At 37.2% G+C, this 17,692-nt stretch overlaps 1 protein-coding gene across 1 annotated transcript in view; it reads left to right on the top strand.

Moving 5' to 3' along the window:
• The window catches only part of LOC149822304 (puromycin-sensitive aminopeptidase-like), a 109,346-nt gene that overhangs the window by 73,653 nt on the left and 18,001 nt on the right, over positions 1 to 17,692 (top strand). The window contains exons 17-26 of the mRNA XM_089981063.1: positions 12,945 to 12,992; positions 13,109 to 13,127; positions 13,343 to 13,347; positions 13,625 to 13,681; positions 14,937 to 15,046; positions 15,145 to 15,225; positions 16,199 to 16,382; positions 16,779 to 16,927; positions 17,026 to 17,164; positions 17,245 to 17,391. Of these exons, the coding sequence (XP_089837189.1) occupies positions 12,945 to 12,992; positions 13,109 to 13,127; positions 13,343 to 13,347; positions 13,625 to 13,681; positions 14,937 to 15,046; positions 15,145 to 15,225; positions 16,199 to 16,382; positions 16,779 to 16,927; positions 17,026 to 17,164; positions 17,245 to 17,391 (939 nt within the window). The remainder of the gene's footprint in view (positions 1 to 12,944; positions 12,993 to 13,108; positions 13,128 to 13,342; positions 13,348 to 13,624; positions 13,682 to 14,936; positions 15,047 to 15,144; positions 15,226 to 16,198; positions 16,383 to 16,778; positions 16,928 to 17,025; positions 17,165 to 17,244; positions 17,392 to 17,692) is intronic.

The following is a 17,692-nucleotide window of genomic DNA, read 5'->3' as shown; positions in this document are numbered from 1 at the left end:
GTCATATGACATGATGCACCTGAGTCTATTAACCATCCCGAAATACTACTCAAATAACCAACAAGAGAAGTACCCAAAGTAGACAGAGAAGAAAAGGGAGAAAAAGAATCTAAGCCACTAAACCAAGCAAGAAGTTGTTGAATCTCATCTAAACTATTAGACTGGACAATAGGCAAAGAATCTGAAAAGCTTCCTGCAGAAAGAATGCAATGCACGTTGGTCACAATGGGCAAAGTATCCTTGGGCTTTCTTGCCTCTTCAACAAAAGGAACTATGAGGTCTTCATACTTCTTTTTCAACACAGTGCATGTCTTTTCATGTGACCAAGCTTCCTACAATACAAGCAATGAATAAGGCTTATAGAACAACACTACCTCCTTTGGATGAATCATTCATCCAATCATTTGCTTTAATGCCCTAACATCCTCATCAAGCTCAACCTAATAGTCTTTTTTCATATTCACCATCCTTCAAGCCACAAGATAAAAACTGCACAAAAAGGGAGAAACAATCACATAAACCGAGCACCAACTAGGAGCCTCACCAACTAGGAGCCTCAGTATGTAGCTCACACCATAATTATTATAAGAAAATTCCCCAAGAAGCGCCAATAAAACCTTACACCAAGTATTGTTTCTTTACTAATGATGAACCAATAAAAATAGTGAGCAAGAACTACTCACGAAACTCCTTGTAACTACCCCAACTCATACACCTTAAAAAGTGCGTTTTTTTTAAAGCAAGTGCGAAAACAATCTCAGAGACTCGAGGCCTTTACAGTTAAACACAACCACCACCACAAGGGATCTTATACTCATCTTTCATACCAAACCAAACCAAACCAAACTTTATTTATTCAAATATAAAAAGTCTGAGACATAAGTAAATAAAAGTAAAGAAAGCAAAAAGAAATAGTCATGCCATCTCAAGAATCTGCCATGTAGTCGTGTAGTCCCCTCGTGACTCTCCTCAAAACAAGTCCTCCCCACTAGGCATCTGAGGCTACGAAAAACACAAAAAGTACGGTGTCAAAATTCAAAGAATTCTACGTATGAATCCCTCTAATGAAACAAATAAGCATAAAGAACATAGATAAGATTCATGCAATAATTTAGAGGCATACGTTTTTGACAATTTACATAATTCAATTTAAGCATTCATGCAGTAGGGAACAATTATTAACTGTCACATGGGTGCGGGGATTCGATACTTTCAAAAAACCCGGGTGCGGGGGTGCGGCAGGGGAAAAAATGTAATATATATATATATAAGGGGGTCCGGGGGTTCCCCTGACGCGGGTTGGGGGTCCAAATTTTTTTGCTGGTGTGTTTGTTTGAAGACTCGTTACCCACGTTCTGCTTGTTGTGTACTTTGAGGCAACATAACAAAATTGATGAAACGAAAGGATTGGCAATCTGATCGACCCAGCCTACTGCAGACTGTCATGATTCAATCATGTCTGAAACTCCCTGGTCTTCACGAAAAAAATATAAGTGCAAGGTTTGATGTGGTTTGTTGGAGAGAAAGTCTTCATGAGGCCTACGACTCCACTGCCACGCCATAGGATTCTTCAAATTTCATTTTATATACAGCTGCACGACAACTAAAAGAAATTTATTGGATTGGACATGTGGAAAAGAGAGGTCTACACAAGGCTACAACTAGAGCACCCATCTCGTCAGGAGAACAATGAATACTAATAGCCAGCAAGGCTACCACCATCATTATCATTTATTATGGAGAGAGAAAATCCTTTACGAAAAAGAAGGATCAGCAAGGCTACCACCATCATTATCATTTATTATGGAGAGAGAAAATCCTTTACGAAAACGAAGGATCAGCAAGGCCACCACCATCATTATCATTTATTATGGAAAGAAAATCCTTTACGAAAAAGAAGGATCTGGATTGAAAAGGCTCTTTAATTTTAGATGGTTTTAAAAGTGCCCCTTTATAAAACAAGAGCAGCAGCAAGCAACTGTCAGCAATTTTTTTTTTAAAAAAATTCCGCAGCCCATTTCATAGGGCAATTTTTTTTAAAAAAAAATTCCAAAAAAAAATGGACCTAAATGATCCAGGGTGCGGTCAACGCACCTAGGATCGGGTTGACCGCACCTGGTGCCGCACCCGCACCCGCACCCGCACCCGCGTCGAGTCGCGTCGACGTGGGTGCGGCACCCTGCTAGCCGAATCCCTGTGACAGATTATTAAGCATGAGAGAACATTAATAAATAACAAAGATCACAATTTAAGTAACCAGGACATTTAACATGCATTAAGAATCAAACATCATTCATCCACTAACATGTAACAATTAAGGAAACGAGTAAACATGCATGTTCTAATGCATAATAGGAATATGTATGATTTATGTGCAATGCATGAACACTTTATTATCTTTCCTTAAAGTTTTCTTTTCCATATGCATGCCCTATTAAATGATACAATTTAAGTTCCTCGTTTTAATTATCGTTGCACGTGGGTACACCAAACATTACAATTTCCTGAGGTTAAAGTAGGGTTTCCAAGGTAACTTAACACACAAGTTGTATTTTATTACTGGGTTTCAAACTTAGCCCTCGACCGAATCACCTTCGAAACATTAGACCTTCACATCTAATATCGGGACACTAAGGACTTTTACATCCAATAGTGTCACTTTATTAGTATACTAAAACAACAACTGTGTCGAACACACCATTCTCAGGTAAAGTGGCGGACTCTCTTTAAAACCGTGGCTAGGAGAAGAACCTCAATATCGGGTTTAGGGGCAACGACAACAACGCACACCGAGTTTTTGTATCCTTTCTGTTTTTCCAAAACTGTAACTCCAAGAGTCTCATGCTCCCGACGAGACATCTCAGAACGTATATTACACTGTTCTTTTTCTTTATCTTATTATTAATAGTTGTTTCATTAATTTGCAATTCAACATGCCAAATTAATACCATAAATTTGCATTTCCAAATGCAAGGCTCATTACGGGACTCCAGCCCATGGCAAACATAGAACAATGCAATATAGAAAAACAATATCAATGTGATTTCTGCGATGCATTAGAACAAGTAAAGAAGGAGCAACCCAAACTCAAGGCTCACCAAGCCTGCAATGATCCACTTTGATCATCGATGCATCGTATGCAAAAATCTTAACATGCTATTTATAATGTCACAAACTTTCCAATGCACATACGTATATGTCAAATTAATCATATGCATGTGCTGCAACATTCATGTGCAGGTGTTCCCCATTCATGTGCATGTGCTTTTATGTAACTATTCACAATATGCTTCGTTCATGACAGCCCAATTTAAAAATGTGAACATTCATGCCACTGACGACATGATTTCAGGTCTTTACGTGCATAAGAAACAACTATGCATTAATACCATGAACATGCGTGTCATAAACAGCCTAGACATGTGTGCAATGTCATTCTCTTGCATGCGTAAAATCAAGTGGAAACCAATTAACACATGCAAACACTCATGACATCATGAACACGAAAGAGCATATCAATTTCATTATATACATGCACATGAAAATACAACTATGCAATACCACTGCGGACAACCATGATATACTAAATGCAAGCATGTGAAGATTTCATTCTATTGCATGCATAAAGATATATCAGCCACACTTAGCAAAATCTGGAAACTAAATCACATGACTGTACACATTCCTTCTTATGAGTACACGTGCATTTGAACCAATCCTGAAATAACAAAATTCTAAAGTATATCATATCAAGTTAACATGTGAATAAAAACATCCCATTTTTATCATGCAATAAAATTGAATTACATACACTTAGCAAGGTCTGTAGCTTTTAAATGCATAAAGAAACATGTTCTATATATATATATGTATATATATATACATATATATATATATATACATATATATATATACATATATAATTTTTTTTTTTGAGAACCTACTTGCCAGGGCCCACCCACTCAGCTGGGCCTGGCAGGATGCTGCCAGGCCTGCACCAGTCCAGCAGAGGGCTGGACTGGGCTTGTTAGGACCCGGCATGCCCCGGCCAACCCACTCGGCTGGGCTGCCAAGTGTCAAGTTAGCACCAGGACGGGTCTGGTCCAGCTAGACCAGACTTCAGCCCAGCCAGGGAGGTCTGGCATGTCAGGCCAGCCTATCAATATTCAGCTGGTCTGACAGCCAGCCCACCGAACATACACAAAATTGATTATTTTTTTTCTATTGAAAACCATAAACTTCCCCTTTTTTTTTGTACAACAAAGTTCTCCTTTTGTTTATCTGAAAAAGGATTAAAACAGAAATATAAATAGCATGCAAAATACCCATATACCCATATTTCAGTTCGATAATGCATACATATGCATATACAAAATTTCAGGCTGCATGCATATCCAGTTTTTATCTCATGTATGCATTGATATACTTGTTCACACCATCTGTCATCTATGTCACATGGGTGTGGGTGGGGTGCGGGTGTGCGGCACTTTCAAAAACCTTGGGTGCCTGGCACGGGTCCATATATATATATATATAATATCATACACATGTATTAGAAAAATAAAATAAAATAATAAATAATATAACACTAAAATATATTTGGATCCATAGTTGGACCCATATGGATCCAACCTATAAACCCAAACAATCGTTGAGTCGCCGATCCAAACCGTGGATGGATCACGGGTTACAGACTCGGTCGATCCCCGCCTCGCACACCCCGTGCGTTAAGTAATAGAAAAGAAGAAGAAAAGAACCCATACTCGATAGAACTGCGTTAGGGCTCATTTATGAACCCTAACGCAGCAAGAGAAAAAGGCTGGGGGCGGGGGATTGCGCAGCCGCCTGGGGAAGGGGGGGGGGGGAAGGTAACCGATTCCCTTCCTTTTCGGGGGCCACCCTCCCTATATTACTCCCCTCTCCTCACCCTCTTCCTCCCGAGCTCTCCCTTTCCCTCTGTTTCCTCAACTTCCTCCTATCTCTTTCTCTCTCCTCTCTCTGTCTTCTCTTACCCTCTGTCTCTCGCTCCTTTCTCGATTTCTCGCTCGACGGTGGAGCAATCGACACCGACGACCGCCCCAACCGCGACAGTCTCTCCTCCTCTTCGCCGGAACAGGTTGGATCTCTGTAAATTTTTTTGTTGGGTATTGAATGTGTTCGGTCATGTTGAGGTGGGTTACGGGGGAAGCCCTAACCCGATCGACACATAGTTTCTTTTCGGGTTCTCGGCTGCCGAAAAACCCAAACTTGTGAGTTGGGGGTTTCGGCAACTACGAAATCTGAGCTTGGGGGTTTCTGTCAACCCTAATCTGAAAACCCCAAATCTATGATTTGGGGGTTTCAGATGTCTATTGTAAAGGTATGATCGAAGGGGGAGGGGAGTAGTTCTTTAAGTTGACATGGTCTCGATGGATTTCACATACGGTCAAACCTGTTTTATGGGTATAAGCAGGGTTGGTATGTGGAAGAGAGACTTTTATGCACTTTAGAGAATTCATGATCTGATCCTGTCCTCAATTTTCTTGAAATTCACGGGTTATACCTGTGTATGTCTCTTTGGATTGCACGATTTGGTTTTATTCTACTTTATTTAAATTCCGCATCCCATTTCATAGGGCAAATTTAAAAAAAAAATCCAAAAATGGACCAAAATGACCCTGGGTGCGGTGACCGCACTGGGTGCCGCATCCGCACCCACGTCGCGTCGCGGGTGCGACACCTGTCTGGTCGAATCCCTGTGACATAGTCTGGCATGCAGGATCAAACTCGTTTTTCAGATATTTATCTATAAACTTATTTACAATCGAAAATACATTCAGATTCCTCACATGGGTATACATGCATAACCAAAATTTCACTCTTACAATGAACCAAAGTCCAAAAGCTCCTTCAATAGAGTATTCATGACACATGAAAGTATCGTAAGACAAGCATATAATAAACTATATTTCTATCATGAAATAAATTATGTTTTGGCATAAATCTAAGCATGTACAAAAATTTTATTTATGAAAAGATGAAAGAAATCAAGAACATATCCATGAAACTCAATATCTATCAAAAGAAACCTTTAAATACCCACTTTTACCCCCAATAAAAATTCTGTTTTAACATGTACAACATTTTATTTTATTGAAAATATAAAACGAATCAAGAATACAACCATGGAGAAAGATCTTTGGATCATCCTCCATGTGTATTTACAAAACATGGTTTTAAACACATTTTCCATGGATTTTCATCAAATTATTGCATGGACATTCAATCTATACCAATTTCTCTGTAACGACCCCAAATTATACCCTTTGAAAATGCGAAATATTTTTTTTCCTTTTTTTTTCAATAAATGCTGAAACCTTCCAAGAGATCCGGGGTCTTCACAGTTTCAATTTTCATTGGATAGCCCAAACACCACAAACGAACTTGCAACCATCATCCATAAGAGCCAAAACAATTTCATTTATTTATGAATAAGAGTAAATTTCAGAGACAAGGTTTTATTCGACTGAAAATAAAGCAACAACTGAAAAAGTAAGAAGAACTGAAACAAAAGAAAGAGCCACTATGTCCCCTGCTGAAGCTGTCAAACCCAAGTATGATTCTCATCCATTCCCAGTAGCCAGTCCAACCTCACTGTTTACCATATCCTGTGAAAAACCAACAAAGTAGGGTGTCAGAACCGAAATTCTGAGCACAACTACTTCTAAAGAAACCAGGTGAGACAAAGAACATGGATAAAATTTCATGTAATGATTTGAGTAAGTGCAAATATAAAATTTGCATAATCTAAATAACCATTCATGCAACCAGTTACATATGCTAAGCAGAAAGAAACAGTAAGACATGAGCATAGACAAAAATTAAGTAATAAAGTCTTTAAATCATGCATTTATGAAAGTAAATAACATACACCCACCATTCTATCATGATGCAGAGAGCAATTCAATTATGCATGATCTAGTGCATAGCAGGAAAATGCATGATTACGTGCAATGCATGATTACGTGCAATGCATGATTCCCTTTTGTTATCTTTCATTTAAGTTCCATCTTTCCATATGCGTGCCCTATTAAATGCACACAACTTTAAGTTCCTCTTTTTAATTACCGTTGCCCGCGGATACACCAAACGTGTACAATCCCCGAGGTCAAGTAGGTTCCCAGGGTAGCTTAACACACAATTTGTATTTTATTATTGGGTTCCAACTTAGCCCTCGACCGAATCAGTTTTGGAACATTAGACCTCCACATCTAATGTCGGGGACACAAGGGACACCCCACACCCACAAGTGCCTCTTCCTTGGTACCATAAACAACAGCTGTGTCAAACACATCACTCCCGGGTAAAGTGACAGACTCTCCCTAAAACCGTGGCCAGGAGAAAGAACCTCAATATCGAGTTCAGGGGACAAAATTACAACACATGGAGTTTTTTGTATCCTCATAATCTCTAAGATTCTCATACTCCAGATGAGATATCGCAGAACGTATGTTACACTGTTCTTATTATATTTTTATTAAAGTTAGTTCTTTAAGTTTGCAACACCATATGCAAAAGTAAAGTGAAAACCCGCATCCTCCCTTGCGAGGACCCTTACAGGACTCCAGCCCATATAAACAACTAGAACAGTGTAGTAATGTGCCAAACCATCTTATGTGGTTTAAGTGATGCAGTTAAAAACATATGTGAAAGGAAACCAAAAACCCACGGCTCTCCAGGCCAATGATGGTTCAATTAGGCCATTGGTGCATCACATAATAAAACCAAAGTAGTGTTTCATTCATAACACTAGGCAAAAGTGCCAAAAGCGTATGTACTCATGCAAACATAACCCAACCATGTGCATGTAATTACTCAATCATATGCATTTTCACTATGTGTGGTACCTACATCATATATGTGTATTAACCAATGCACATTTCTTTTGAGTGTGTGTACATGTAAAGTTTTACATAATCATCAAGCATATATGCTCAAGAAGAAAATCAGTAACCGAGTCATGCCCACATTCATGATTGCATAACCAGTATCATGAAATGCAAAAATAACATTTACCAATTATCCGGTAGAAGTGTAAGCTTTGCCATATGCTAGGGAAGTTGGTCGGGCTTACCAATCCCAGACTCGCCAACCTCCTAGCTAGAAACATAGTCAATTCAGTCCAGCCAGTAATACTCTCAATGCCACCACATATTGAACAACATATTAAAAAACATATAACCCCATCAACTATTCATATGATAACCAAATGAATATACCTTAGTCAAATCATAAGTGAAAGGAAAACAAACCCACACATATGCAGTTTCATGACAGGATTATCATTTTCAGTTCAACACTGAAACAACCCTCACATATGCAGTTTTAAATAACAGTCGAATTCCTACTTGCATCGAAAGGATTCTTTTATATGAAATTTACACTTACACATTCTGAAATTTACGTTAACAGCTAAAACTTATAAATCTAGCCATAAGAACAATCAAACAAACCAAGAACAGTCCAAGACCACAATTGTATGCTCAAACTGAAAAAGAAGCTACACTGCATTTTGTACCTAGTTCAATAAACCGGTAAAATTGACAAGTTGTTTGCCCCATAGTACTACGAAAATTGTGAAGCCTATATTATGTTAGGTCCAATGGTTACCAAGGCAGAAGAGGAAGTCTGATGATGTTCTAAAATCATGAAATCAGGTAAGTGATCATAGACCTACAAAAGTGGGCAAATTGTGGACTGAGACTTTGTCTGTAATATATAAATCTTATAGGGAACCAGTACAACATAAAATCATAGCAGAGGCAATATCGTGAGCATCTTAATCATGTATAAAAAAAATAACTAAACTGAATATGCTACACGAGATTAACATGTAACCAAGGCTAAACACAGTTATTAACTGGAAAATCGGATTTGCCGACAATTTATGAAACCACTGATAAACTGATTTTTATAATAACCCTCAGATAGTATAAGCACTGATTTGGCAACAGGCTACCAAAAATCCCTATAGCCACATCGACAGACATTTAACATGATATAAACTAGTAACAGACAGATAGTACTAAAAGATTTGATTTCATAAAATTTAACCCCCAAGTCTAGTAAAACTACCCTTATGATAGACATCCGAAACCAGACATTCCCCTTTTAGCAGAAAATCAAAATTTTATATCCCCTTCACAATGGAAATTCGAAATCCCATAGCGTATTTGGATTTTCAAGAAATCGAAAGATAATCCCCCCTCAAATCGAAGAAAAAAACTGAAAATCCCCAAACCGGAAACCCTTAACTGAAAAATAGACCCCCAACCATTAACTAGGGTTCCGAAATGGGGTTGACAACAAAACCCCCAAATCGAATGTCGTCACTACCGAAAACCCCCGAGTTTTCTCCTCTCAAAACCATACACGGAATCGAACCCCTGTTCGATCCCTCACCAAGACTCAATGAAGAACCGTACCTGTTTTTGGCGACCTTTCCAGCGATCGGAGACTGTCGTCGCTGCGAGATAAGGGTCGGTTGAGCTTCGTCAGCGCTGTCGTGTGGGGAGGATGCAAGCTGGTGTCGCCCCTCTTCACTGCCGTGGAGAAGGGTGCTCGCTGGAGGCCGGTGATGGTTGCGGGTAGCCGAAGTTCGTCGGCGACAGAACCCTCCCTTCGGCGTTCTCACACTGAGAGAGAGAGAGACCGAGTGAAGAGGGCAAAACCCTCTCCACCACCCTTTTGTTATGTCGAACCCCCACTCCTCTCCTCCGAGAAGCACGGGGTTTGGTTACGCTCTGCGTAACCCCCCCTTGCCTCTTTCTTTTTTCTGATTCTTGAAAGCAAGAATCGTGCCCTAGGCACGATTCCTGTTTTAACGCCCCCTTTTTAAAATTGAACTCGGGTCCAAGCCCGCGGCCGACGCTGGGTCCATTATTAAAATGGACCCGGTATGCCTGTGAATGCCGAATCCTCAGTTGGATCCATGTGGATCCAACTGTGGGTCCGACCCTATGCACCAAAATTTATTTTATTGATTTTTGTTACACAGGGTGTGGCCCGACTCCGGACCCGAGACCCGAAACCAATCCCAAGTTACGGTGTGCCTTACCACCATCAATATGGATCCGCAAGTTGGATCCAAGTGGATTCAACTGTGGATCCTCGAGTTCGCTCTATATATATATGTATATTTCTCTTTTGTTACTAATATTAATATTATTTTAGTATAACACATAATTATGCATAAATACCCCTTTATGGGTCCTAGATCCGAAATATGGATCTTAGGTCCAAATTGCATGTTTCCAAACATTTAAAAAAAAATAATGGCAAAAACTTACGGTTTTTACATTCTCACTTGATTCAAGAGAGAAAACCCATACCATGAATAAAAACTTGAAGAAAAACGATGGTGGATGTTGAAAAACGTGGGTAAATGGTTGGAGATGGCCCAAACTCTTCTTCCTCCTTTTTCCTCACTTTATCTCTCCTCCTCTTTTTTTTCCTTCTCTTTCTCTCTCTTTTTTGGGGTCTTTTTATAGGCCCTATAGGGGAGATCGCCCCTCCCTATTTTTCTTGCCCTCTCTAAGAGAGTTTCCAAAAGATGGAACTCTCTCTCTCCCTTTGTTTCCTATTTTTTTTTTAACTCTTCCAAATGTTGACTTTTTCACATTTGTTATTTTTTTAACTTTCCAAACCCTTTTAAAACTCTCTTTAAGTAAGTTTAAGGACTCTTTTAAGGAGTCCTACTCAACCCTAAAATAAAAATCCGAAATTAATATTAATTAATTAATTAATTAATTGATTGATTATTAATTAATTAAAAATTATCTAAAGGTACCAAAAAATAACCAAATTAACCAAGAAGGCTCCCTAACCTTATTGAACCCCAAATTAAAGCTTTATATTCAATTTAAAGCTGGAAAATGTGGGGCTTGGATTTGGATCCGGATTTGGATCCAAAAATCCAAAATCCATACCCAAAAAGAAAATGGATTAAGATCTGGATTAAATCCAGATTAAATTGGGTCTTAAATAAGATCCAAATCCATAATAATTCAGATCATAGGCATTGGATCCAACCCGATCCAACTTTGGATCTGTTTCGACAAATTGCTCAATTTTTGGAAAAACGTGATTTTTTGGCCAATTGTAGACCGAATCGAGAAAAATAAAATATTGTTGCGCTCAAAATTTTGAGACGCATCCAACGACATATTACACGAATATCAAAATCGGAATTTCACCCGAAAACAACTCGAATTTTGCTTGAATTTAAAGGTCGAAAATAAAACTTTTTCTCACGTTTTAAGTGGCTCGTTTAGACCTAGGTGATGAGACCTGGGGCAAACCCAGACTCAAAAACATCAATCTAAAATCGAGGTTCAAACGATTTTTCTCTCTGACTTAACCAAATTTTCAAAAAAATCTCAAAATGGCTAAGTGTGAAAATACGCGCTATTACACTCCTTGTGATAAGGCAATCACAGTCACAACAACATGCTAACAATCAATGTTCAGAGCTAGCAAATATCAAAATATCATTATCGACAACTTGATATAGTCAATACCCTCAAAACACTATCACCACCTGAAATGGGAGTTCAAACTGCAACTTCCAAGAATACTGCACAATATAACAAACACAATGCCACAGAACCGACCTCCACTATGCAATTCCCAACACAAGATTGGTGAGTAAACCTCAAGAATCCCAATAAAGGTATACAACAATCATTTACCCTTAACAATAGGTGAACCGATGTCAATAAAAAGCAAGAACAATACTCCAAACACCTCACAATAAGGCAAACTGAGACACAACAAAACCAAAACTACCATTAGCAATTGAGATTAACAATATATCTGAGAACTACTACCAATATAGCAGTCTAATAAGGTTGACATCCTCAAAACTCAATTGCCGCCAGAAATAAGCACCCACAACCTCAATCAAACTCTGACAACAGTTACAAACTGATGGAATACAGTCACATATAGTAAAATACCCCATTGATATGCCTTTTATTATAAGCTGATAAAACCAAAACTCCAAAAATACTATTACCTCCTGTAATAGTACCTTCAAAAGCACATCAAAACTCACTCAAATCACTATAGAATGCACCCAATTAACATTCAAATGCTTTCATACTGAAAAACATTCAGAATGCACCCAACCCATACCAACAAAAGCTACCGATAAGGTTGATATGGTAGATTTCTCAAATCTGGCCCCAAATCATGCTATTATCCATAAAATATTAAAAAATCCATAGAAAATCCAATACTGATCTGATTGATGCTATTCTCACTTTGTTACTCCTAAAATTAAGGTCTATTAAAGCCCTAACTCATACAGATCATAATTGACCATATGTACTGATGATTCTGATGTCAGCATGCACAAATCCCAATGTAGGGCACAAGATTTAATTGAATGGAGTCTCCTTCCTCTCCTGACCTCAATCTCAATCTTCCCTTTGGTTCATATATGGCTATAATACTATTTCAAAGCAAGGAGAGAAGATATATGGTGAGAGTAAATAGATAGGAAAGCTCAAAGGAAACTTCATTAGACCAAGAATGAAAAGATTACAACCATATATGGGAGATACCCCCTCTATCTCAGTACAACAAAAACTGTTTACTTTACACTAATTGAAAATGTACAAGAATATCCTTAGAAAGAATGAACTGTACACATATACACAAGTGAGCAAGTGAGGGGTAACACCCAAAATGGTCATACATATAATACACAAGTCTCTACAGTAATGAGCTGGTGAATGATTCTCTGTGGCATGTTTGATAGTCTCAGTGTTTCAGTTGTTCATATGAGATTTTGTTGTGTAACTTACTAGGCATAACATAAAATTAGTTTATACTGCATTTCAATCTCTTTTTTTTTTTTCTGAACAAACTGTTGTCATTAGTAAGTATTCTTAACTTTGCAGGATGCTGGTCCTATGGCTCATCCTATACGACCACACTCATATATCAAGGTATCATTGGACTTCACATGATTACTTATGTTCTTGAAAAGAAGCTAAGACTTTAGTTAGGGCCAATCGGACCATCTAATGTTTTTTTTTTGTTTTGTTTTTTAAATTCTGAACAGATGGACAACTTTTATACTGGTGAGTTGCACTTGTTCTCTTTTTCTTCAACCATGTGATTGAATGGATTTCAATATTTATGATGTTATATTTCTATCCTTCCAAGATTTTTTGTGAATGGTTTTCTTGACTGGAGTTGCTGTGTGAGAAATTAATTCTTTTTTCTGTTGGACATTGGCATGCTTAACACTCTGGCTTGCTTTTGTTGACAATGTGCTTTGTTTCATGGTCTACAGTAACGGTATGCTTCTCTATTTTCCTTTTTTTTCTTCCCTTTTATCTTTCTTCTGTTACTGTCGCTATGGAGATCTTTCTACAGATACATTTGATTTCTTATTCTCTGTTGTTTGTATAAATTTGCGGCCATCACTACTCATGGTATCACTAATTTCAGGTGTACGAAAAGGTCAGGACATTTGCACATTCATTGTGGATTTTTCTAATATTCAAGTTTTTAGCAATTTCTGAGGAACTATTTTCTGGCATGAGAACTCAAGCACATCCTTGTTATCTGTCAGGGCGCTGAAGTTGTCAGGATGTATAAAACCTTGCTTGGAAGCTCAGGATTCCGCAAGGTATCACTAGTGACTATCTTGATCTTGTCTGTATCTTCTGCAGGAGGCTGATTTCTATAGATTGTAATACAATTTTGCACTGATATTAGATAATGACTTTGTATCTTAGGAGCTACATTGGGGCCATAGCTTCTTGGGAATTTCTTTTCTTTTTAAATAATGATAGAGGTCTTGGAATGTTGATCAGATGGATACCTATTATCCAAGTAGTTAATTTTGCATTAAGACACTCCAGTAAATTTTGCCTGAAGATCTAAATTTTTTGTAGATGATATTTCCTTTATTAGTTTATATACTGTCAATATATATATATATAGTATGCTACGGTGCTCCGGGGGTACCTACTCCCACATACTAGAAATCATGGTTGTAGGTTGCATCTTTTCAATTAAACCTTATGGATGTACTCAACATGGTTTATTTAATAGGAATCATGCTTTGGATCATGTTTTTTGGACATGAAAGTATGATTTTTTAAGTCATTAAATTTTGATACAATGTGAGTCGTTGATTTTAAAGGTCTTAAAAATATACATATATGCTATAATCACATGATACAAAACTTGTTTTCTACTAAATAATGCTTATAGATCATATCTATAGGGTCTGATCAACTAAAAAGTTTAAGAAATTTGACAATCTAAAGCTTCTATTAGGTGGGAGTAGGTACTCTGGGATCACCCTATCATTACCAATATATATATATATATATATATATGTTTTTAAATGATGATGAGCTCTCTTTTCTCATTTATATCTTTCTATTCAACACAAAGGTATGCAGCCTTAGTAATCTACATGTTGGGCTATTGCTAGTTTGCCCCAAACTACTTGCTGTTAATCGGTTACTGGATCCAGATAATGCTGGAAGCAGTTCAACATGAACAACCATTTCATGTTTCGTATCTCAAGATGGTGTCTACAAACATTTATGAATAATATCCCCTCCTGTATAGATGGGAAATTGTTATGAGATGATAGATCCTATTAGCTGGTTTAACTTGCAGTATTGGTAGTTGCGAGCCATGTATGTCTTTGTTGCTTTCTTATGGTTCCATAATATTATGCTTCTCATTTAGACATTTTCTCTACTAATTTTGTCTACTTTGTGATTTTTTCTCTTTACTTATCTCTCGTATTTACTTTCATGATTTTTAAAATGCTGGATATTTATAAGTTATTTGGATTTTTCTTAGATTTTTTGGATGTGCACATTTATATTTTTGCTTCTAACACATCGATTTTGTTTGTTTAGGGCATGGATCTTTACTTCAAAAGACACGATGAGCAAGCAGTAACTTGTGAAGATTTCTTTGCTGCTATGAGAGATGCAAATGATGCAGATTTTGCAAACTTCCAGTTATGGTACGGTCTAATTTATCTGTGTTGCTAATAGAAATCTTCACCCTATTGAATAAGTTATTCTGTTGTGTCACTTACGCCTGGGAGTTCTTAATCTGCAGGTACTCCCAAGCTGGTACACCTTGTGTTAAGGTGGCTTCATCCTATAATTCAGAAGCTCAAACTTTTACCCTCAAGTTCAGGTGAATTTGCACCAATCCCATGACAATTAATTATTGTTCTTTAACCCTTCATCCCATGCTTTGCTTCCCTTTCTTGCCAAGTCTTTTGGTATTTACATGAGGAATTAAATCTTGCGTGATTTATCTGAGAAACATGGTTCCAGCATAAAACATTATTTTGCATACTTGACTGAATTGTACTTGGTGCCAAGCTGGTGGATCTTCATTATTGATCACCTGATTTGGGTCTCAGACTTGTTGGCTTCTCTTTTCCTGATTTGTAATTTCATTCGGTGTAATTGTATAATGATAATCATATGCATGTTCTATTGGTATTTCTATACTGTATCCTCGTGTCCCATGTGACGTATACAAAATATAATATTCCTTCAGTCAAAAACGTTGCACTGATTTGGTTCTGAGTTGCATGGATTTGGTAATTACAGAAATATGGGAAAATGGCTAGTTAGAATCAATTTATACATTTTATGTTGATGATCATCCATAGCTGTCTCGACTGACTTGAGACTTGTTTGGAGGGAAGTCCAGTTGCAATTTACAACTCTATACTTGTGTATGGACTAAGGTTATGTACCATATTAGTGTTTTAATGTTTTATTGCATGTTTTGTAAATTAAACCCTGCAAATGTTGATCTTTATTTATTGAAAACATCTGTTAGATGAAGAATTTCTTATGTTGACAGGTTTCTAAAAGATCCTAAATATCAACGTTCCATACTGAACCAAAACTTTGCAATGAACAAGATTGAGTTTTTCATTAAAAAATCAATTTAGGGATATTAAAGAAATTTATAGTTTCAATTAATAAAAAAAATCTGCGGCTATGAATTTTTGAAGTGGTCTACACCAAACCACGCCTAAGTTGGTTAGGACAGGCCATTTACTCTATATATTCTTTTTATGTCTCTCTTTTATCTACTAGTGCAAGCATTCCTACAGACCATTTATAAGCTTATTTATTGGTTTTTACAGTCAAGAACTACCTCCAAGCCCAGGGCAGCCAGCCAAGGAGCCTATGTTCATACCTGTTGCTCTTGGTCTGTTAGATTCCAGTGGAAAGGACCTACCACTCACTACTGTTTATCATGAAGGAATTTTGAAGCCTGTCGCAGATAATGGTCACCCTGTGTTCACCACAGTACTTCGTGTTACAAAGGCAAGTTCTGCTGTCTAGACATGAACAGATTTCATGCATCATCTACATCGACGAGTAAAATTTTCCTCTTTCAATTCTTTTCTGTTGAACTACCTCTTTATATTTTGTTGAAGTGTTTGCATGCCTAAAATTTTCTATTAATTGAAGTTTTTTTTTTTCTCCCCACAATTCTGAAAAATGCATTTTTGCTGGGATAAAATATTCAGAATTTCAAATCACCTGAAGACCTGACTTGAATATCCTCAATCTTATAATTGATTTCATCTTACTAAACTTGAATATCTGGATGTCATATCACTAATTTTATTGACTGATTCATGATATGCTTCATAGTTCATAGTTTGTCTTGGTCTCATAATCCTGAAGTTATTAAGCTTCCTATTTGGCAATGAGCAGAAAGAAGAAGAATTTGTTTTTATTGATATACCCGAGAAGCCGATCCCGTCCCTCTTGCGTGGTTTCAGTGCTCCTGTCCGTCTCTATTCTGATCTTACTGATGCTGACCTGTATTTCCTTCTTGCACATGATTCTGATGAGTTCAATCGGTATGTTTCTTATTTTATTTCCCCAATTTTGTGTACGCTTTTGTAGCCTTCTGTTTATGAGATAATGAACTGATAAGGTGGTTTTAATGTTCCATCAGCTGGGAAGCAGGACAAACATTAGCAAGGAAATTGATGCTGGACATGGTGTCAGATTTTCAGCAGAACAAGCAATTGACATTGAATCCAAAGTTTGTGAATGGAATTAGGAGCATTCTTTCTGACTCAAGTTTGGATAAAGTAATTGTCAATTCCATTTTGGCATGTGATTCTGTGTGATCAAATATGCAGAAGCTAATGAATTTTGTTTCTTTTGTTAGGAATTTGTTACAAGCGCAATTTCTTTGCCTGGTGAGGGGGAAATCATGGACCTGATGGAAGTTGCCGACCCAGATGCTGTTCATGCTGTTCGCCGCTTTATTAAAAAACAACTTGCTTCTGAACTGAGAGGAGAACTTATAGGCAAGGTGCATATGCTGTCTTTGTTCTATCTTTCTCAGTTTGAGTTGATATGAAGCATAGTCATTAGTCACAGATATGGGCAATATTTTCAAAATATTGAGATATTATTGCTGTAAATTCAGTAAACAATAAAAATAGGTAAAATATCGCAATATTTTGAAAATATCACCAATTTGATAATATCACAATATTATCAATTAGTTTTAATTAATTAATTAATTTATTTTTTACATTTTAAATATGTTTTTATTCTTTCTTTTATATTTTTTTACTTATTTCTTTTATTATTTATCTAATTTTTTGACT

This window comes from Nuphar pumila, chromosome 11, assembly GCF_984573655.1.
Source record: "Nuphar pumila chromosome 11, dmNupPumi1.hap1.1, whole genome shotgun sequence".
NCBI lineage: Eukaryota > Viridiplantae > Streptophyta > Magnoliopsida > Nymphaeales > Nymphaeaceae > Nuphar > Nuphar pumila.
This window is presented reverse-complemented; position numbering and strand designations above follow the sequence as displayed.